Source organism: Sorghum bicolor, chromosome 1 (assembly GCF_000003195.3).
Source record: "Sorghum bicolor cultivar BTx623 chromosome 1, Sorghum_bicolor_NCBIv3, whole genome shotgun sequence".
NCBI classification, from domain to species: domain Eukaryota; kingdom Viridiplantae; phylum Streptophyta; class Magnoliopsida; order Poales; family Poaceae; genus Sorghum; species Sorghum bicolor.
The window spans coordinates 22276223-22300012 of record NC_012870.2 but is presented as its reverse complement, the minus strand read 5'-3'; the positions used below and the strand labels follow the sequence as shown (position 1 = coordinate 22300012).

The window sequence follows — 23790 nt, the reverse complement described above, 5'->3', positions numbered from 1 at the left end:
CTAATTCAAGCGCTATGTAATGTCAGCACAATTTAACTACATGAAAAATATCTCATAACTAATACAAAAGTCAATCAAATATGTGAAGTTCTCAACAAAAACAAAAAACAAAAAATCTATAATAATTCGGGTAATAATTTGTACATGACATGCATACCTAGGAGTGAATATAGCTAACTCAGGAAGAATTGCAACAATGTGAGACATGCATACATGCAGTCAAGCGTGAGTAGTAGCTCTAATTTCTCCCCAATTTCTCCCGCAGCAAGGGGAGCCATGGCACACTTTCGCCTACATCTAGCTTCAGCAAGTGATTAGAAGGAGCACTGAGTGTTACCTGCGCTGCTAGGGTTGGGGGAGACGAGTAACCGTCGCAATCCTTGTGAAGAGCGGGCCGCGCGAAAGCGATTCCTCACGGTGGCGGGTTGGAGGCGCGGTGGAGACGAGCGCCGCGGTGAACACGGCCGGCGCGGTGGAGACGAGCGTCGCGGTGTATCGGCACGGTGGGCGGATGGCGCGGTGGAGGCGCTGCGCGGCGCGGTCGCGCCGAGGTGGAGGCTAGCCGCGCGCTCGAGGCTGGCCGCGCACTCGAGGCCAGCCGCGCGCCCACGGCCGGCGACGCGCTGCACACGGGAGGCGCGGCAGAGGCAGGCGCGGTGGAGGCGCCGCGCGCGATGCGGTGGATGCGCTCGCGACCGCGGTTGTCGGAATGGGGCGTGTCAGATGAATGGGAGTGGGGAAACCGTCCAGGAATGAAGACGCGAATGAAGTGGGCCGCCCGCGCTCCGAAACCGGCCCGAAACGGCCTCAAAGCCCACATACGGCGCGTCCGGACGGTTGCGGGAGCGCCGGACGCCCGCTCCACATCGTTTCCGAAAAAAATAACTTCACTTATGAAGTTGTTTTGAAAAAGAGTGTTTGACAAAAAAAGGCTTAAAATAGCTCATAGAGTGTTGTGAGCTATACTAAAAAGGCCCAAAAACGTCCTAGATAAATTATATCCACTCTAAAGTTGATTGTGGCTTTAGCAGCCAGCCGAAGCTGGCATCACTAATGAGATCATCATCATCAATGTATAGAAATGCTTTACTTCTGAGCTGGCCCTTTTTTTAATCCAAGCAACGAAGACTATTTAGCACTGAAATTAAATTACCTCTAGGGGATTAAACACCCCCATCTAATAATCCAATTAATAGCTTAAAATGGATTACCAGCTAACAAAAAGTTACTATTAGAGGAATCAAACAGAGCCTTGTTAATACTAGAAAGATACTGTGTGCTAGATAGCTGGCCAGTCAGCACAGCTAACAATTTCCCGCTGATGTAAACAGGCAAACACTCGACTCTGCAATTCCTTACTCCTGACGGCTGGGGCCCGCATGTCAGACACAGCTTCACCACCGCGTCCACCCCGAGACCTCCTGCAACTCTTCGGCCGAGCAGGAGCAGCAACGGGAACGGGAGCGGTGGGTGGGTGGGGCGTGCCGCGTGCGCGCGCGGTCCGTGGCAGTCCTTGGCTTGGTATATAAAAACTCGGCACTCCGTGCTGCCTGCCGCCGTGCGTCGTTCGCCTCCGCCAATCCGGCTGTCCACCCCCGCAGACAGAGCCACCGGTACCGCCGCTTCGGTCAAACGTGACCTCGACTCTGTGACTCCCTCCGCCTCCCTCGAGGCAGCGAGCGCGAGCGGCGGCCGGCGGAGACCGCGGAGGGAGATGGAGGCGAGGTACGAGGCGCTGCGGCGCGCGACGGAGGAGGTGGCGGCGGTGGACGCGCACGCGCACAACCTGGTGGAGCACGGCTCGGCGTTCCCCTTTCTCCGCTGCTTCTCCGAGGCCGAGGGGGATGCGCTCGCGCTCGCGCCCCACTCCCTCTCCTTCAAGGTAAAGGCTAAAGCGCCGCCGCCCGCCACTTCCCACGACTCCCCGCTCCGCCACGGGGCCCGCTTCCTCTCTCCCCGCTCCTGTCCTGTGCAGTGCAGCTGTGCTCTTGGAGCTTTGCTACTTTTACTCCGGGCACTGCTGCTACTCTGGTAGCAGTACATTCGAAATCGCGACATTATTGATGGGAGCCTCTGCAGCCTGGGTTGCAATGCTAGATCGTGTCGATTGAGGTTTTCGTTGGCATTTTTTTTTACTAGTTTCATTTATTGGCGGTCCCTGATGTGCAAACGCTGCTACACGCCTGATTCAACTTCCTGAATTCACTAGCACTGTGGATCGACTCAATAAATTGTTTTAGAAGGTGGCAAGTACTCCTAGTCCTGATTTGACTGCATTAGCAGATTTGCTCCTACAGCTTAACTAGTTCGTTTTAGAAGGGTAGTAGTGCAGCTGTGCAGGGTGGGCACATATAACTGATAGGCAGGGATGCAAATTTACTGCAGTTGGCCAGCTTGTTTTAGCAGAATATGCTAAGCTCGTCGTTTTCTGCAGTGCGGCATGCAGATGGCAGCAGCTAAATTATGGGCTGCCTTGCCATCGTGCAGTAGAACGTGGTGGCTGTATAGTACTCCGCCTTTGATCGTCTTCTTGCCTCCTGATGAGTCATGAATGCCTGGGTCCTTGAGAGTGGTGGGGCTGCTTGTTCCGAAACTGGAACCGAGTTTTGCATATATGCGCAGGAGCTGGTCTGGAATGCCCAGCCAAGTGTCCATGGCCTCATGGGTTGTGGGGCAATTTTTCCAGCACCTTATCCATGTCAGTAATTACAGAGTCAGTAGGCCTCCTACTAGCTTTACCCATGTCAGTACCGTTGTCCTTGCCATGCGATTAGCCGATTACTGTAGCACTTGCAACATGTTTTTGTTAGATTTTTCTTTTAATAGTGCGTGGGGAAATCTGACGCAAGGCATGTGCCCGTTTATGTAGTAGAATGTTTTTTATAAGGCACCTAGCCAACGTAAGGGTGCTGGGTGCACTCTGCACTCTCATATAACTCATTACATCCTTGGAACCTCATGAAATGCTCAAATGCAGAGAAGCCTGAGGGACATTGCTGCATTGTACAACTGCGAGCCCGTACTTGAGAAGGTGGAGAAGTTCAGAAGTGCTGAAGGATTGAGATCGGTTGCCTCCAAATGCTTCCAAGCTGCCAACATATCTGCCATCCTTATAGATGATGGCATAGCATTCGACAAAATGCTAGACTCGGAGTCTCACAAGGCATTTGCTCCTGTAGTTGGCAGAGTTCTGAGAATAGAAAGGCTAGCAGAAATAATCATCAATGATGTGAGTGTATTTCTCTTGTTTTTCTCTCTCTAGGTATTACTTTTTTTCTATCCACTTTTTTTTTGTTACTAAGGGGGTGTTTAGTTCCCCAGAATCCAAAATGCAAAATGCCAACTACTTTGGAGTGATGAAATGCAAAATGCCAAAATTTTCAGGGTCATGTTTAATTCCATCCAAAATGCAGAATTTATTGCCCTCATGAGAGCCTCTTTGAGGCTCTTTTTGGGTTTTTTTGGCCTCTTGAGGCCAAAATCCAAAATGGAGAATAATTACCTTTTTGCCAAAAATTTTGCATGGTGTTTAGTTCCATTTTGCAAAATGATAGACCAAAACCCAAAATTTTTTGGGAAAAAAGGGGAACTAAACACCCCCTAAGTGCAAAGATTTCTTGGAAAGAATTTACTTTAACAAAATAACATGACCATTCATTACGGAACCAGTAACCTATATTGCATTTCTTTACTGAAATATCAGATTAGCTATGTGCAGTCAATAATAATCCGTTTTAACTACCTTTTAAAAAGTAATGTTTAGTCAACTTGCACGATTACCATTTTCAGGAGTCATTTAGTGGATCAAGCTGGACACTGGACTCATTCACTGAAAGCTACATAGCTAAGCTGAATTCATATCCTCCAGATTTTCCAATACCTTTGCAAACCAATTGGATTATTTTTCTTTAGCTCCTTTTGATTTAGGAATATCCTTAACTTATTGCTCACAGTTTCTAACCAAATAGTTGCATTAAAAAGCATAGCTGCATATAGAAGCGGCTTAGAGATCAATCCCAATGTTAGCAAGACCGATGCAGAGGATGGTCTTCGTAAGGAGCTAACAGGTAGACACTTTTTTTTGTCATGGAGATAGAATGCCTAAAACAATCTCAACAAAATTTGCAATTTGTTCCTCCATGTTTTTCAGGTCCTAGGCCATTTCGGATTACAAACAAGAACCTGATTGACTATCTATTTACCTGCAGTCTTGGAATTGCTGTTTCACTTAACCTGCCAGTGCAAATTCACACAGGGTGATGACATTTTGGCTCCTAGTATGAAAGCAATGTTGTGTTTTGGTTGTTCCAATATCTCATACATGTACATATACTCCTATACTTTTTTTTCAGTTTTGGAGATAAGGACCTGGACTTGCGAAAGTGCAACCCACTACATTTGCGTGCTGTTCTTGAAGACGAAAGATTTGCTAAGTGCCAAATTGTTCTTTTACATGCTTCTTATCCATTTTCTAAGGAAGCATCCTATCTTGCATCTGTTTACTCCCAGGTAGATCCTGATTTTCTCCTATTGCATATATTTTGGTTTCATGGCTTTTAAGTTTTATCCATCCTTAAAAAACAACAATCAGGTCTACCTTGATTTTGGCTTGGCAATTCCAAAACTTAGTGTTCACGGAATGACATCGTCCCTGAAAGAGCTTCTGGAGCTTGCTCCCATAAAGAAGGTAAAGCGTCCATCTTGTGACTAACAGTTTCTAGAAAAGTTCAAGTTCTGAAATTAATTCAGTCTACCTTATGATCCTGTGTTGCTTAAAAACGGAATTTAGTTTTATCCTGTCTTCACTATGGATCACATTGTTCATATTTTACTCTGTACTCTCACTACACTAGCAGAGCTAAGCTTAATAAACACAGAAAATGCTGCAGTAACAGGAAATGTTCCAGAATTCAAGTTCTGGTAACAGACAATGCTGCAGTTAAATATAGTGGGCATACACACTGCTAGCGTGATGGGTGGGGGCATCAGTTGTGACGCCACCCATGTGGTTTGAGCCCCGTTGTGCTGCATTAAAAGTTTGTCCATAGAAATTCAGTGATGCCTAGTCAGACCTTCCATCTTAGGCATTACAAAGTATCTTGTTCCTACTTTGTGCTACAATACATTCAATTTACTGATGTTAGTACTTTTCTTTAATATTCAGTATCATGTCACCTTAGTAACATTACTCCATTTTGATTGATTATATAAATATCCTGATGAATGTGACTGTCTTGTTGCCACTTAGATATGAGCAACCTATGTATTTCAACATGTCAAGGTACACTTTGCTTGGTATTTCTAATTTGCAAAAGTTTTCAGGTCATGTTCAGTACAGATGGATATGCTTTTCCAGAGACATATTATCTAGGTACATTCATCATCTTATATAGTTCATAAAATGATCAAGGAGCATTGCATATCAGTAAAAATGTTAAATATCTTACCAGAAAGTAAGGTGCGCGAATGGTAGCTTACATTAGGATAAGCAAAAATACCTTTTGTTTTACCATGAACAAAGAGATTAGAAAAGGAATTTTTTTGGTTCATGGGATTTTGATACAGATATGTTGTTACGGGTTGTATTGTGAACTATGAAGGCTGTATCTACATATTGAACATGTATTTAATATATGCTGGTTTAACATTTCATTTCTTGATTCGTACATTGTGCTGATTCACAGGTGCAAAAAGGGCACGGGATGTTGTTTATCGTGTCCTATCTGCTGCATGTGAAGATGGAGACCTTAGCATTCAGGAAGCCATCGAAGCTGTTGAGGACATCTTTAGAAGAAATGCATTGCATTTGTACAAGTTAAATGTTGACAACGGATCAATAAATCATGAAACCACCATAGTTGGTGACAGTGTGTCATTGTCTTCTGTTGAAGAAGATGTGCTCTTTGTTCGAATAATCTGGAGCGATGCTTCTGGTCAATATAGATGCCGCGTAAGTACCTTTTTCTGACCACATACTGCAATTAATATGATGCAAAGTATTGATCACTAATCATGATCCATGGATCAATAAAGTTCTCTGTTAGTTTTACCATGGAAAATAATGTTATCAGTTGATTTTTCTCTTGCACTGTTATCTAAGTTTGTATAATGAACTTTGCCCAGCGTATTATACCTACTGATAACTTGTTTTTCTTTTATTTTTTGTTTTTGGCCAACAAAAAAAGGCAACCAACATAGCACGTTAAGTATGTTCTTATAGTTGCAAGTGTTCTTTCTGAGTCTTGAGAAAAATAGTACATCATATTCTATTCTTATCAAAGAATTGTACTTCCAGGTTGTGCCAGCTAGACGATTTTATGAGATTACAAGGAATAAGGGTGTTGGTCTGACTTTTGCAGCGATGGGAATGACTTCATTTTGTGATGGCCCAGCAGATGGGTCTAACCTTACTGGTGTAGGCGAGATCAGACTTGTACCAGATATGCCAACACTTGTTAGGATCCCATGGTATTTCTGATTGTTTTGAACATTCTTCACCTTTTAAAATAACTTGATCCATGTGGCATTGTAAATATAAATATGAAGAAAGAACCACCCAAATTCGTGTTGAAGAGGACTTTAACCTGGTTGGTGGGAGTGCACACCAATTGAACTCAGTCCAGTTCCTTCTTAAGTTCACTTTTTAGTTGACACACCCATTATGACACTTGTTTTCGTTCTTGTTATTTCTTGTTTCTGCTTACTCCTGTTTCCACATCAATGATATGCTGATTTACATTCTATTGCTATTCATCTATTCCTCTCTCATATCTATGCATTCAAAGTTCCTATGCTAATTATATGGGTAACTACTACTCCCTCAATTCCAAATTGGAAGTCTGTTTGTTTTTTCAAGGTACATAATTTTTATTATGCACCTAGATATATGCTATGTCTAGATACGTAAACGACTTAAAACTTGGAACGAAGAGAGTGATAGAATAGGGGATATTGAAATAGCATGCCATTCTCATTCCTTTACTAGTAATCACCTAATATATTCTTGTAAAATAAAAAACTAAATTATCTTATAACTCTAAAAATCAATTGCTACATTATGGTTAAGAGTGTTCTGTTTTCTTGTTTTTTTTTCTCGAACACCCAGGGGAGCTGCGTTTCATTTCATTAAGAAGAAAGATGAGTACACAGAGATAAGAAACCCCATAACACAAACACACCCACCTTACTTAGGGAAAGCACAAACTTTTAGCCTATGACAAAAGCAAGTGACACAACTACCAGGGCCAGGGCAGGACTCAAAAGTGCCCATCTAGTGATTCTGTTTTCTTGTTTAGTTCATATTAATTCGTCAAATGCATTAAGACATCATGTTTTATTCTTTTAATAATATTAATATTACCTATTAAAATTGTCTCTGTTATGCTAGAATAAATTTTATGTTTCTAGAAGCCTCACTTCTAATTATGTTAATGGTATATTACTCTTGTTACAAGGTCAAGACGCGAGGAAATGGTGATGGCTGACATGCAAATAAGGCCTGGAGAAGGCTGGGAATATTGTCCTAGAAATGCCTTGAGGAAAGTCACAAAAGTTCTGCTAGATGAGTTTAATGTGGTAAGAATACCACACTTTCTCCTCTCTAAATTTTCGAAGCCATTTGGCCTCATGGATTCTAAATTGCATTTGTTTTAGTATTCATGCTTAGTTATTTATCCTTTCAGACAATGAAGGCAGGTTTTGAGAATGAATTTTTTCTTCGCAGAAAATTAGTAAGGTAGCTTTTCCAGGCTATGTTTCCTATTGAAAATTTTAAAACCTTTTTATTCTTTATGGATCTGAAAGAAAATCTCTGCAGTGATGGAGTTGAGCAGTGGGTTCCATATGATAATACCAATTACTGCTCAACTTCAGCATTTGATGGCGCATCATCCATATTGCAAGAAGTATATTCGTCCCTCAAAGCTTCAGGCATTGTTGTTGAGCAGGTAAGTGCTTCACACTTGTCATGTGCAAAAATTTCATGTCAAAGTACAACATTTGATGTCAAACTGATTAGTTCATTTGCAATGATTTGTTGATTGATTTTTCTTTTCTGTGTACCTCTATCCCCAACCCCCCTCTTTCTAAAAAATGGCAGTTGCATGCTGAAGCTGGAAAAGGGCAGTTTGAGATAGCCTTGAAGTATATCTTGTGCACTCTCGCGGCTGACAAACTCATATACGCCCGTGAGACTATTAAATCGATTGCTCGAAAGCATGGACTGCTAGCAACATTTCTTCCAAAGTAAGTTATGGATCAACATAGATAGGTCTGCTCATTTAAGTTTCACCACATTATGGTTCGATAATGGAGACTAACTTTGTTTTTCTTTAATATCTTGTGACCATAGGTGAAAAACAGTAAAGTGAAATTAAGCTAACAATTTATTAAATTAAACAAAAACAATTTAAGTACTAGCTTCAAAGAATGGATTTGTCTGTTTACCTCATTTTGTGCTTAGCAAAATGTTTGTGAACAGATTTGGCCAGGCAAAAGTGAGTTGAAACTCTTTTTTTGTGGTGCTGAAGTGAGCTGAAATATGGTCCATACTGGATGTCTGGATCTCTAATCATTTCAAACTTTATGGGCCTATTTGTTTGCCTGCACGAGCGGCCTGGCTGACGGGCTGCAGCTTCTTGTATTTGGTAGGCTGGAAAGCCTGGCACGCCGCTTAAAGCAGCCCAAAGCCTGCACCTGGGGAAACGGAAATGAGGTTCTTTTCTTCTAGGCTCTACCCGTGCTCAGAACAGTTGGGTCAAAAAGGGGCGCTTGGCTGTTGCTTTTAAGCTATGGCCCACAGCTCATCCTTCCAAACAAACACGGGTCCATTCCATCCTCACGGGCCACCCTCGTGCAGCCTACCAAATAGTCCCTATTGTTTCTCAAAAAAACAAAAAAAAAACCTATTTATCTGGTATCTGACTCTTTCTTCTTCCTGGACACTTTCCAGGCCTGATTTGAATGATCTTGGATCTGGTTCTCACGTGCATCTGAGCTTGTGGGAGAATGATCAGAATGTTTTTATGGGGTCAAGTAAAGATAATTTTCATGGAATGTCAAAAACTGGAGCACAGTTCCTTGCTGGAGTGTATCATCATCTTCCATCAATATTGGCATTTACTGCTCCTCATCCAAACAGGTAATGTCTTCTATTAACGCTTCTAAGAATGCCCTTTAATTTAATTGAAATCTTGATAACTCAATACATTGTTTGTTTCTCACATAAGCTGCATGATATTTACAAGATATCAATTCATATACCCCTATAATCCAGAGAGCATAATTTGCTACTTCTCTGACAAGTGCCAGGATACTGATGAAACCATTTCAACAGTATGTTATGTGCTCCCTATTTAATGATCAGGTTCATCTTTTTTTTTTGGTGTATAGCTATGACCGGATTCAGCCAGATACTTGGAGTGGAGCTTATCAATGCTGGGGGAAAGAGAACAGGGAGGCTCCATTAAGAACCGCATGCCCACCTGGAGTGCCTCTTGATTTAGTCAGCAACTTCGAGATCAAATCCTTCGATGGTTGCGCAAATCCGCACTTGGGTCTTGCTGCTATTGTTGCTGCTGGCATCGATGGGCTAAGAAGAGACCTTAAGTTGCCTGAACCGATTGGTATGAATTCCTTTATGCCTGGCTTTTTCCTTTTGGCCATTGTTTCCAAAATTTATGCCTTGGGTACTGAATGAAGTACTATATGTCTAGAAAACATCATTACCTCAGTATGCAAATACCTTATGTGATTCGTGTTGTTTGTAGAATCAAACCCTTCTGACCACGCTTCCAAACTGAAAAGGCTACCGCAGAACCTGCAGGAATCTGTAGAATCGCTTTCTGCAGATAAGGTTTTCCATGAATTAATTGGTGATAAACTTGTCACAGCTGCTATAGCTATACGGAAGGTCAGCATTCTTTAATTTTCTTTTCTTTTAGCATGCTTTCATATCTTTTTATTGTCTTAATTTAAAATAGTATTTTGTACGAAAATATTTTAGACTCCATCACCATTCCGGCATTTTTTTCTGCCGCAGGCTGAGATCGATCACTTCGCGAAGAATCCAGGTGCATTTAACGATCTCATCTACCGTTACTAGGGCCAAAGAACAGAATGAGAGGCTACGTTTTCTTGGACATGGCAAGGGGTTTCACTGTATGACCAACCGAGAGACTATGTGGACGAATAAATTTTGTTCCAACGGTTAACTTCGGATTCTCATATCCTGTGACTGAACTTGATACCCAGTGTTTCTCTTATCAAATACAGTATAAAGGTTCTTTAAAATGTGAAATGATAAGCACATGTAAACTCTTGCTATTTTTCTTCCTCTAGCGACAGAGCCATCAACCATCGGCACTAGGCTCTCCGGCCAAATGTGTTGCCGCCCTTCACGCGATGCCCTTCCAGTTGTCACCCTATTGCCTCACTGGTTGGCTTACCATTGCCTATAATCTTTGCATCTTTCTTTTACGAATCAGAACAGATCCACATGAACGTAAGCGACAGACCTCGAGATTGTCAAATCATATGTATCTTGTTGTCGACAGCTATATGGTCCAACTACAAAATAGGCCTTGTTTAGTTCACCCCAAAAACCAATTTTTTTTTAAGATTCTTCATCATCACATTAAAACATATAGCACATGCATGAAGAACTAAATATAGACAAAAATAAAAACTAATTGTACAGTTTGTCTGTAGATCACGAGATAAATATTTTGAGCTTAATTAGTCCATGATTAAATAATATTTGTCAAATAAAAATAAAAATGCTACGGTACCGAAATCCAAAATATTTTCATAACTAAACAAGGCCATAGTCTTACCTCAGAGCATATCTAAAAAGATTAAACTATCATATCTGGAGACTGGCAAATCATAGGCATCTTGATGTTGATGAGTGTGTCATCTGCTACTGCAAAAATAGTATTGTTAAATTATAAAATAAATACAAAAAATGAGCACATTTTTTTAGCTAATGTTTTGAACCTAAGTGAAGGATCTAATGAACTAAGCTATGGTTTTTCAATTTCAATCCTAATTTTCTCTTAACCCATAGCAATGGGCCTAACCTATGCTTTTGAGAAAAGGGCCTAATCTATGGTTGGGACTTGACAGCCCAAGTTCTATTCGGCATTTGATTTTTACCACATTACGATGCAGGTGAAAAAGAATTTTCGTTGTTACACCCTCCATCCCAAAAAGGATGTAATTCCAGGTCTAGTTCAAGTTAAACTAATTTTTTAGCGTCTAAGAGAAATATTCCTCACAGAGAATGATTGTATCCCATTCTCTTATACGAAAAAGTCTACATAACCCCCCTCAAATATCTAGTGTAGTCTACTTTACCCACGAACTATAAAACCGGATAATCTACTTCCTGGACTTTTGAAAACCGGTCAAGTTAATCCTCTTGAGTGGTTTTGTCTTTTTCTTTTTTATTTATTTTCACTGAATCTTTGAAAAATCATAACAAATCACAGAAAAATTATAAAATGAAAAGTCCAATTTTGTTGGACTCCAGATGAGTAGATCTACACAGTAAATATATAATATAGTATACTTTAATGTAAAGTTTTTGCTGTAACTTTAAATCTATGTTTTCTGTAATTAATTAGAATAATTTATATATACGGTTTCTATGGTCTATTATGGTGGACTCTTTATTGTATGCTTAAACTATGGTAAAAAATTTATATTCATTGGATCAAATATAACTTAGTTATAGATAAAGCATAGATTTAACAAGAATAAAGTTAAATAAATCTATAACTAAGTTATACATGATCCAATGGGTATTAACTCACCACAAAAATTTCACCATAGTTGAACCATAGAAACTGCATATGTGAATTACAGAAAAATATAGATATGAAGTTATAGCAAAAACTCTATACTAAAGCATACCGTATTATATATTCACTATGTAGATCTACTCATGAAGAATCCAACGAGATTAGATTTTTCATTTTACGATTTTTTTATGATTTGTTATGATTTTTTAAAGATTCAACAGAAATAAATAAAAAAGAAAAGGACAAAATCACTCTCTAAACCCGCTCAAAAGGGTTATTTAACTGGTTTTAAAGAGTTCAGGTAAAATATCCAATTTTATAGAAAAAGTAAAGTAGTCCACCCTAGATAGTTTTTAGGAGTTATGTAAACTTTTTTCTTTTTTTTATAACAAGCTATCCAAACCAAACACAGTAGAAACTGATATCGCCAGTCCCACCTATTCCCCAAACACGACCAAACCAAAACCGCCTCCTTCCTCATGTGCGGCTACCGACCGTCGGCGCTACTACTATCCTAACGCTAATTGCCCCAGCAGGGCAGCTAGTACAATACTGTGAAGAGAGAGGAGATGATTCCATATTTCCATTGCTAGGGCGACAACAAAATTGCTACACTAAACTGGAGATGAGAAAAAAAAAATCAATGACACCAAACTGCCATGTCCTTTGTACAAATCAATTATGCTCACTCCCCCACCCCCAAACAAAGCTGATTCTTTAACCCCCTTTTTACTCACAAGACCATGTAGATACAACTCATGTACAGCAGAACATCAGGGCAGCTCACACGAAGACAGCCAATCGTGTCGTGTGGATCAGCACAATCTATTGACAGCATCCACTACTGTTCTTTGCATGACTCTCCTGCTTCTGTTTCAGGATGTTCCTCTTGACAACCGAAGACGACCCTTCCTCCAGGAGACTAGGGACCTCAAGAATCTGCATGATAACAGCAGGAACATCAACAGCCACGTTTCTGGCAGCAAAGAACAAAAACATCTACTTCCGTGTAATAATCATTTAACGAACTTATATGCCATTTAGGAACAGAAACAGACACGTTTCTTGTAGCACTAACATGCAGAAATATTTTCCACATGCTTCTTATGGGAATTTTTGCACTTTCTTCAATACACCTCATCAAACTTGCAATTGTGCAAAGCATCAGCAAGCATGAAGAATTATATGTGGCCATTATCTGTAGAGTAATGAAAGGACGGTTTTAAGTGGATAACATAAATTGTGCCTAATATCTTTCTCCAAGCATACCTTCAATGCAAGTTCTTCAAAACATTGCTCAACATTTTCTCGTGTTTTTGCACTGCTCTCGAGAAACAGACATCCAGATTCTTCAGCAAAAGCAAGACCTTCTTCTTTTGTGACCATCCTTTCATCATCCTGCAAGATGAGGCCATCAAACTCAGAAATAGGAAGTAGTAGGAACTGTAGTTATTCTCCCCTAAAGAGCCCATCAGTTTTACTTTTTAGAACTTCAGAATGTTAGGGGTTAAAAAGGATTAAAAGAGTAAAGAACGTATAGATGCCACTTGCGTAGCAACAAGAAAAGAAATAACAATAAAGTTTCTGGCAGAGATGGTACCTTGTCAACTTTGTTTCCAACAAGCATTTTTATGCAGTCTTTGTTTGTTGAGTTTGCTTCTATTTCCTTAGTCCAAACATCAGACAAATTTGAGAAACTTTCTCTCTTTGTGACATCATATACTAGGAGTGAAATACAAAGTCATTAGACCTTAAATAATCCGAGTACAAAAGAACAAGATTAAGGACCGGATAGAAATTCCATAGGCAAAACTTCCATTAGATGCAGAAGGATTCAGATAAAATGCAATAACTAAAGCATGAAAAATAAGAATATGGACCAAACATCCAAAAAAATCTCTAGACTATTCACCACTAAAATTAATCATAGGTGGTATTCAGATTCCATAAATGCAGCAACTAAATTGTCCATGGGATGCAACCATTTGAAATTATCATCCACAAAAAGTTAAGTCAGAGATCCAATTCATAAAATGATGAAAAATGACAAAGATATGGATATGGTTTCCAAATAACAAATACAATATGCTTCTCTGGAAAGTTTGTACATGAATATACAAAACATGGAGGTGATTTTTACTGCCGTGAATCCCTGTATTCACAAATATAATGAGTTCATACACAGTAATTTATAAGCACTGTTCACCCGCAAATCAAGATATATCATTGACATGACGAGACTGTAAGAGACACATTGACACTACATGTAAAACCCTCAACATAAAAAATAGATCAAGATATCGCAACATCAGATACCCAAGCTTATGGAGAGCTCGCATTTAGTGACTAAATAGATCAAACTTATACCATTCTATGGCATATTTCAATAATCCGACATAAAGGTGACAAAAATGACACTATGTGACGTTACAATATATTTAATTTAAGCAGTCAACTTGTAGTAAAAATATTGTCTTACCTAGAATAATTCCCTGAGCACCTCTGTAGTAAGAACTAGTAATTGTCCTAAACCTCTCCTGGCCAGCTGCAAAGCATTGTAAGTATTTATTTATTTATTTGAAAGAAAGTGGCAGGAGCTCTGCCTTGCATTGAATCGAAGTAAGGGAAAAAAAAGAGCAGAAGGTTTTGCCTCAATGGCACACACGCCTCAACAGGCTACAGTACAACCACAAGCTCTTGAGAGAGCCAACCCGCAAAGAAACATAAACGAAAAGCACACGAAGGCATCCAAGTTTTTTTTTTGAAATATTGAAAATATCAAAAAACAATGTAAATAATTTATGCTGTTAATAGGTAACTTAGAAACCTTCAAGTTCTAGCAGTAGTAGACAGAGGTAACATGGTGAAGCACTGAGATACCTTTGGGTAAAGGAGTTAGTGGGGCTAAACAACAAAACTTTTGATATTAATGGAACCTAGGGTCGCAATGATTTTAGGGATGTGAGGCCTAACATGGCGAAAGTAGCCAAATATTTTAGGCACAAAGCAGAAAGGTGGAGCTAAAATCTGTGAATAAGAAACCCCAATAGCCATGATGTAAGGACAGGCATGGAAGAAGAAACCAACTATATTAGCTGAAAAGCAAACCTTTGATTCTCAAACCACTAACAGTAATGAGAGCAGAGAAGGGTGGAATTCTAAAATGAGTAGAAACAGAAGTATTTAGCAGCAAACGTTGGAATGTCCAACAAGTTCTGATGCCGATACCAAACTACATACAAAACAGCCTTGCTAGCAATGTGTATTCCCATCAACAATCAGAGATATAATAGCACACATTAAATGATATTTTTTGCATAATCCAAGTACTTACCAGTATCCCATATTGTCAACTTTAGTTTCTTTCCACCAACTGTAAGGAACTTGATTTTAAAATCCACACCTGGCAACAAGTAACACAATTCAGACAGCATGCCATTTAATAATTAGATAAAAGTGTCATGCACCAGAAGCATGAAATACAGAAAAATGATATTACCAAACTGGAATCGCAGAGGAAAATATAACTGGCATGTTAGAACCATCCTCAGTGGATAGCATATATAAACTACAATACTCTAGTTGAAGTTTTCTGAAACAGCAGGTTACCTAAGAATAACAATTTTTATTTGAAGATTTGTGCGCGATCAGGTATTCTTGCACGAGAAGTATATCTATTTTCAGCGTATTATACCTTCAAGTCTATGCAGGACAGTCACTTATTTTAGGCCTTCTTGCATGAGGAGTATATCTATTTTTTATTTTTATTTGCAAAGAAAGCACCATTGCCCTTTAAAAGTTTAGTGGTACAGCCTAGCACGAGGGAAGGGAAAGTGGGATCAGGGAGCCAATCTAACCAGCATAATCAGTATACTAGTTATCCAAGCTAACTTAACCACCTGTGGACAAGGTCTAGTGCACGGTACAGCAGTGACAGCATGGGCAAAATTTTCCAACTCCCCCAACTGACAGGAAGAAAGGTGCAAGCATTGCATCGCAGTAACTCCCAGTACAAGCAAGAGCAGAAGCCAGCTCCAACATTAAAAATGGTGGAAGTTTTGCTCACTAAATTTGGCCGTCTCGCTCGTGCCCTTAATCCACACCACCTACTTCACACTCCCGGCCGATCCGACGCTGACACTAGAATTGACACAAATGGTGGATCGCCACCACGGAGTAATTAATAGAGCTATAGATAGTAGACTCGGAGTGGGAAAAAAAAGGAAGAGGCAATAATTGAGGCGCGCTTCCAAATTTCTCCCGTGCGGGTGATGGCGATGCCACAGCCCACAGCAGAGCAAGGTTTGAGGGCGCCCGCCATCTTCCTGGTGTGAGGGGCTCACGCACGGACGCCGCCTTGATTTTCTGCCTCCACAGACGGCTTCGTCCGCTTGGAATCCTAGTGGTGGTGATGTACCACTGCTCTGCTAGGAGCGTACGTACGCCGAGGCTCTAGGTCTTGCCCTGTTCTGAGTTCTGACACGGGGGCAGCGCAGTCGCGTGCGGCTAGCGCTAGAGGTGCGATCGGAATTATCGACGCGGGCCCGGCGTGGAGGTACGGCGAGGGAGGAAGTGGAGGTGGAGCGCAGCGCAGCGAAGGGGAGCAGAGGCGTGGCGAAACTGGCGATGGATGGCGTGCGGCGGGCGTACCGATGGTGGGGGCGATGTCGGCGTCGAGGTTGGAGGCGGCGACGAAGCTGACGAGGAGGCTGCTCTTGCCGACGCCCGAGTCCCCGATGAGGAGGATCTTGAAGGAGCACTCGTGGCCGCCGCCGCCGCTGCTCCCCGCACCCGGCGACCCCATCCCAACTTCCCCTCAGATTCCGCCCGCCCGATTCGGTGGCGGGGCGGCGAGGCGGGCGCGGAATGCTGGGCAGCAGAGCGGCACGACACGAGGGAGGCGGGCGGAGGTATAGAGGGCGCGGGGCGCAGCAGGCGCTGGCCGGCAGCGGCGCCGAGGAGGGAGGAGGGAGGGGGCCCGTCCAGGGAGACCGCTACCCAGACTGGTGTGTTGTCGTGTTGGCTTTGACCGAGCGAGCGAGCGAGATCGGGGGGGGCTCCGTCTCCGTGAGGGTGGAGGGAGACGTGGGTGACGGCTGGTTGGTCCAGCTACTTATGGCATGGCAGCAGGCGGCGCGCTCGGGTTGGGGCAGGGCAGGATGAGCCGCCGAGTTGGCAAGGGCGCGGGGGGGCCCAGGCGGTCCGCGCCGCGCGCACACGAGGCCGAGGCCGAGGCCCGGCCGCCCGCCCGGGCCGGCAACGGCAAAGGTGGCTGGCTGGCTGCCAGGCTTGTTTCGTCTGGGGACTGGGCACGTCACGAGGGATGAAGGCCTCGGAGCGGCCGGCAGACGCCCGGCGGTCAGTTTCCCTCGCGGGTGTCGCGGTTTTGGCTGTTTTTCTGGGGTGGACCGGGGGTCGACGACATGTGTTTCGCATTTCGGCCGTCCCGGGCTCTCGGCTGCGCTTGCGCGGTCACACGATCGCGTCGGGCACGCGGGGGTGGAGCGGCCAGCGGATAGTACGTACGTGCCGCGATGGATCGCTGCGCTACTCCAGGTCTCCAGCCACTACTCCGGTTTCCGATGGACGGCCCGGGGGAACGTTTGCAGTTGCAGAAGGATCCGAGGAGGAGGGGCGTAGCATGCGCCGGTTACGTACTGACAGCGACACGATTTCAAAAACTCAGTAACATGGCCTTGTTGAGTTCCGAAAATTTCGGTACTGTAGCACTTTCGTTTGTTTGTGACAAATATTATCCAATTATGGACTAACTAGGATCAAAAGATTTGTCTCGTGATTTACAGCTAAACTGTGTAATTAGTTTTTATTTTCGTCTATAGTTAATATTTTATATATGTGCCACAAAATTTGATGTGACGGAGAATCTTGAAAACTTTAAGAGTAAACCAAACAAGGCCCTAGTGTACTACCACGACTACCTGGCAATCATACGGGACACCTGGTCGCGTATGCCTCCAGCACGTGGTCGTGCGCGTGACTGCGACGCTCTGCGTCCGGTCTCCAGCTAGGTCCAAGCGAATACTTTTTATTTCAAAGCCAAGCGAATACTGATAATGTGTGTGTATATCTTTATCAGAAAAATAATCGTACTTGTATCTGTCAGTTGTTAATCGGCGCATTGGATACGATTTTGGGATACAGTACCTTTCGCGACTGTGTATCCGCAACGGCATTTGACTCGGTTGGTCATTCCTGTGTTTGTTTAATTTGTCCATCTGTCTGCGCTTTTTTTTTTTTTGGAAATACCATCTGTCTCAGTCTGCGTCGAAGACGAGTTGTTCTCGCCTTGTTGATGTTGTTCGTTTAAAGTTATGTGCCGAATCTAATAGTCATTTAACACTTTCAGCTATGAATTATCAGCCAAACGAACGAGCTATGGAATTTAGATTTTAGATGTGTAAAGTGAGTCGGTACCAAATAGAAAACTGCATCCATCCACTTGCATGCGTCAAGCAGCATCATACGTCCGCTCTCATATACTAATCAAATCAGATAAGGGTTGTTTTCACAAGAAATCAGTAGAAAAACATGATGGTGTTGGTGTATCGATCACCGCTTAAGTTCTCCTGGAAGGAGGAGAAAAAAAAAAGGGAAAAGGAAGGAGGTTGGCTTTTGTTGTGGCGTGTTGGTATACAGGGAGGACGGAGCATTATCTATCGTTATGCATCACAGGAGGGATGATTTGTAAAGAGAAAGGCGTCCGTTTTGTTGATCAATCATTTTCGGCTAATCAAATCAGGTAGATGATCAGAAGGTTGCTGACCCGGCCCGAGGACCCCATCCAACGCTTGGTTGCCAGTTTCCTCATGGGAGGGTACCCAAAAAGGGTGACAGACTCATTGCCAAGAAATGAAAACAAAGGCAGTGCGGCTGCACACAATCACTTGCGCGAAATTAAATAAATAAATAACTAGATTTATGTCCGTGTATTGTTTTTTTAAAAAAAGGTTTATGTCAGTGTGTTATTTATAAACTTATAGTGAGAGAAAAAAGAACTAATGATAATTCAAAATTGCAGGTGTGCTGTACCATGATAAAAGTATTGATATCTTGAGTTTCAAATCCCGTAAAACCTAATTGTACAATAGGTTCACCAATTCATGTTTAGAACACGTAAAATTCAATGGATCACAAAGTATACTTGCGGGGCTGGTAAATACTTTACTTGCATTTTATCCACTTGTCCATCCCTAATTCCTATACTAAGGGCAGTCTTGCTAAGCACGGTTTTCACGGTGACGTCAACAAGATATTATGCATGAAAACTATCTTCCCCCTTGTGGCCTTTCGCGTGTGTCAGACTTCTAAGCTAAAGTCCTAACCACAAAAAATTTTATCACTTTGGCTAAAAAATTTCAAATCTAAACAGGGTCTAAGTCTGATGCCTACATCTTGACCACTAGCGTGATCGTGGCCTCGTGCTCACCATGGAGAAACATGTATGGACGATGAGCGCCCTGCGCAGCCCGGGCGGCAGTGAGTGCGACCGACAGTGAGCAACCTAGAGTCGCAGCTACGGCGGGGCCTGCTAGGTTCGCGTCGCGTAGCAGCTGCTGGCGGCAAGCGGTACACGTGCCGCGTCGACTGAGGCCCAGTTTAGATGCAGCGGTCAAAATTTTTGGAGAAATAAGTATTTTTTAAAAAATAATTTAAATGGGAGCCTGTAAATTTAAACTATAGAGTTTTGGAATTTAAAACTTTGGAGTCCCAAACCTGTATAAACTTACTTAGGGGTCCGTATCTTATATATCTATATCTCCTATAAAGCTAAATCCCAATAGCCTAATTCTTTTGCTTCTCCTTAAGCCACGTCATCCACTCTCCTATGTGTCGGTACGATGCCGTCTCCCGCAGCGCGCAAACGGATCCGTTCGTCACCAGCCCACCACTGCATGTTCAGTTAGACCACCGCATGTTCAGTTAGGGAAAACTGATCCCACCTCTCCCGATGGTCAAGCACGGGTTCCTCTGCCCTTCCTCGACCCTCTGCCTCCACCCCATCCCTCCAGCGCCGCCCGACTCCAACCGCCGCTTTCTGCCAGATTCTCCCGCCAGCCGCCTCTCCTTCCATCCATGGCACCGCACTTCCCCTCCCCTTCTCCCACCTACCGCATAGCGCCATCCCCTGCCATTTTCGCTAGGACGCCGCCTCTGCTCCCATCCAGAGCGTCGTGCTTCTTCTCCCCTTCTTCCATCTCGCCCTCCTCCTGCGGATGTCTGGCCCTCTCCTCCAATGGCTGCTCACCTTCCTGCACCAACTCACATGCACAGCCTTCCTCCACGCCCTTAATTCTTTCCGTAACCGATGATTCTTTGTGTAACTGATGATTTGATTATATCTCTTTGTCTCCATGTCCTCTACCCGTATTATCTATTTATATGCCACTCCATGTCCGTGTGCTCTCAGATTGTCATCCCCATCGCAGGTCCAGGTGTGTTCATGTTCTATTGCGTTCGTATTTCCAACTTTAGAATAGTTGAGATCTAAACCCAGCAGCTATTACACTCTAATTTTGCCCAGGTTACGTCATACAGAATTCTATATTGGAACATTGCTGCCAATTGATATGCTGTATATCTATTCAGAGTCGATGCATTATCATTGAGGTGTTGGATGTTCTGTATATCTCTCTTCACAGTCCATGCATTACCATTGAGGTGTTGGATCTTCAAATCAGGTTCCTCTCAAAAACATATATCGTCCATTTATTTTTACGTGTGTTGTTTGATGATAGATTATGTGTTTCAGTGCAAATTATTTTATATTTCTTCTTCATACCCGCGGCAACGCGCGGGAAATCCTCCTAGTTGTAGATAAAAATAAATTAGAAAACATCTAAACAACCTATTTGGAATGTAAAGTTTACAGCCAAGTCTGATGAGCAATTAGGGTGGCTTCAGTGGCACGCGGAGGCATCACGAAGGACGGCAAGCGCAAGGCATACTCAGGCTTTGTTTAGATGCGAAAATATTTTGGATTTCGCTATTGTAGCACTTTCGTTTGTTTGTGGCAAATATTGTCTAATCATAGACTAACTAGGGTCAAAAAGATTCGTCTCACGATTTACAGGCAAACTTTGTAATTAATTTTTGTTTTCGTTTATATTTAATGCTTTATGCATGTGCAGCAGGATTCAATGTGACTGGAAAATCTTGAAATTTTTTTGATTTTCGGGGTAAACTAAATAAGGCCTCATGGAGGTTGACTGCAGAAAAATGGCAAGACCGAGGCAAGAGGGCGAGTGCGCACCTTCTGCTCTCGGCAGCGGCGGCTGCGACGCACTAGATTCGGATCTAAACTATTTGAGGCCTTGTTTAGTTCGTAAAAACTTTTGTTTTTAGCTACTGTAGTATTTCGTTTTTATTTGACAAACATTGTCCAATCACGGAGTAACTAGGCTCAAAAGATTCATCTCACAAATTACAGGTAAACTGTGCAGTTAGTTTTTATTTTCGTCTATATTTAATGCTCCATGCATGCGACCAAAAATTCGATGTGACGGGGAATCTTGAAAATTTTTGCGAACTAAACAAGGCCTGAGTCTCTCCAAGAACATTTGCCTAGTTTTTTGTTGCATCGATGCTACTGAGTCTGAGCTTATCTAATAAAACCATTAGCTATTAAGCAGTATTCTTTTCTTATAATAAATCAATAAATAGTATTTTTAGCCATGTTTAGCCAGAGCGAATAGGCCCAGCATCGGCTCGGTTTCATCGGAAGAAATCATTTCTCTACTTTTAGCCATGTTCAGCAAAAAACTACTCAGTATAAATACCCCATTGAAACTATCCTAAGCTATTAAGGTAATTAATAGGAATAAAACTCAGCAAAAATACCTCATTAAAACTATCTTAAGACCAATCTTAATGCATAGTTTCATGGCACGGTTACCAAGACTATAAACTAGATAACCGAGCCATATGAGTTTCATAAGGATGAAACTCCTCTCTCATTTGATAAAACTCCTTCATTTAATAACCCTACCAAGTTAGCAATTTTGTTTATGTGGCACCCTATTTAATGTACATAACACTCTCATGAAACATATATTGAAACTAGCCTAAGGCCATCCTCAATGGGAGTTTCATAACCCAGTTTTCAACACATCCATATTTTAAAAACAGTGCATAAGAGTTTCATGGGGATGAAACTCTCTCTACTCCATGAAACTTTTATCATATCTCTCTCTTCATTACTATAGCGCCACATCACCATATTTAATGTGTATGAAACACCATTGAGACTGGCCTAAGCTCCATACCAGATAGCATCCATGTGGAAATTAGATGTTGCGGGTATATCAACGGTTGCATAAAGAATTATGCATAAAGTCGGGAAATGGAATGGTTGCATAGCTGACGGTCCAAAAGGAACACATATTGACTTTGAGGACTCTACAACTAAAAACAAAGCAATGTTATTAGACAAAAAAATATTGCATGTATTGAAACTAGAATACATTGAATCTAAATGGAACAAGAGGTTGAAGAAATGAATAATTGTATCGATATTTATCTTTCTAAGATTAGTTTTTTGTTAGTTGATAGAATTGGCTATAGTTTGCAAACCTTTTTTTGTGGAAGGGTAAGTTAGAGAATACTATAAAAATCTTAATTCACATTACATTTGAGTGGTTTATGATTTTTTTGTGGTAGTTTATTTAAGACTAAAGTCCATCACTGGTCCCTAAACTTATATTGTCGTGTCATATCGGTCTCTAAACTCGCAAATTGATCGTTTAGGTCCTCGAACTTGTTTATCTGTGTCATCTCGGTCCCTATAAACTTATAAAATATATTTTGAGACCCTAAATTATTTTAATTTAAAAAACTTCAACTACAAAGTTATAGATCACGTTGCTAGCTACAACTTTGATATAAAGCTTATCTTTATTTGAGTTCATATGAAAAGGTTATGAGTTATGTTTTGATATAGAATTTTTAGATTCGTCCTATTTTGATCTCAATGAGACTTTAAAAAAAGTTTAGGGACTATGATGACACAACTAAATAAGTTTAAAGACCTATACGAGAGATTTCTAAATTTAGGGATCAGGTTGACACAACCAAACAAGTTTAGGTATCTAAACGGTCGTTTTGCAAGTTCAAGGACTAGGATGACACACTCAAAACAAGTTTAGGGACCGGCGATGGATTTTACTATTTAGTTAATTCTTATGTTTTTTAGTTCAAATTAGATATCCAATTCACTTTTTCTCTTGGGTGCTCACGGAATCTTTTAGAGGGAGAGGCCTCTGGAGGCCAGGGTCCATGCAGGCATGCACAATTAGGACAGACGGAGTAGATAGATATTCACTCCGGGAGCAGTTCTTTTTTTATTTCAATAAAAAAGAAAAGGTTTCATATCAACCAGAATTGCTCTTTTTTCTTGGGCTAAATTCTAAAGCAAATCCATCGAGTCTAAGTAGCTAACGAGGCCCATTCTGGAAGGTGCGGTTAGGCCCATCAAAGAATGGTACATATAAGAGCATCTCCAACTACCTTTTTAAGGAAAAAGCTTATACTCTCTAAATCACCATTTAAAGAGCTATTTATATAAAAATCACGTTCTACATCTTTTTACTCTCCAATTTTTTTTTTCTGTATCGTCTTGGTACTCTACCGAGTCATTCTCATTTTATATCTTTGGCTAGCGAGAATTCCGAAATAAAAAAACAGTTATATTTAGATAATCAATAAAAGAAGCTGTTGGAGGATATTTTTTTTATCAAAATCTCCATTCCTAACAATTACAAAGGATGTAAGAGTGTCTTCGAATTGATCTAAGGCATGGTACAACAACTAAGAGCTAGTTTGGTGAATTTCCTACAAGTTTTCCATCAAATTTTGTTCACTGTGCAACCATAAGTACTCCCTCTGTTTTAAATTATACACTTATATGCACTTAGATATACACTATATTTAGATACTTACCAAGAAAAATGTACTTAAAAATCAGAATAACTAA

The 23790-nt window shown here is 41.5% G+C and overlaps 2 protein-coding genes and 1 long non-coding RNA gene across 4 annotated transcripts; 2 read left to right on the top strand and 1 right to left on the bottom strand.

The window, feature by feature from the left end:
- On the top strand, positions 1534–10323 carry LOC8070530 (protein fluG). Its single transcript, XM_021450921.1, has 18 exons — positions 1534–1882; positions 2978–3229; positions 3790–3857; positions 3952–4067; positions 4151–4256; positions 4353–4509; positions 4592–4687; positions 5323–5371; positions 5685–5950; positions 6296–6468; positions 7455–7575; positions 7683–7735; positions 7817–7946; positions 8099–8244; positions 8951–9139; positions 9391–9623; positions 9768–9910; positions 10040–10323. The coding sequence occupies exons 1-18, from the start codon at positions 1715–1717 to the stop codon at positions 10100–10102; spliced, it is 2529 nt and encodes an 842-aa protein (XP_021306596.1). The 5' UTR covers positions 1534–1714; the 3' UTR covers positions 10103–10323.
- Positions 12357–16889, bottom strand: LOC8070529 (ras-related protein RABC2a). The gene is made up of 6 exons (XM_002464487.2): positions 16452–16889; positions 15136–15204; positions 14281–14346; positions 13402–13523; positions 13071–13199; positions 12357–12740 (listed from the first exon to the last, which is right to left on the bottom strand). Exons 1-6 carry the CDS (start codon positions 16603–16605, stop codon positions 12627–12629), a joined length of 654 nt encoding a protein of 217 aa, XP_002464532.1. The 5' UTR covers positions 16606–16889; the 3' UTR covers positions 12357–12626.
- On the top strand, positions 19553–20880 carry LOC110431908. 2 transcript variants are annotated; one of them, XR_002449376.1, is made up of 3 exons: positions 19553–20254; positions 20344–20500; positions 20685–20880. It is a non-coding gene; the product is annotated as an uncharacterized LOC110431908 (long non-coding RNA). The 2 variants fall into 2 exon arrangements; XR_002449377.1 differs by having other exon boundaries at positions 19564–20254; positions 20409–20500; positions 20685–20877.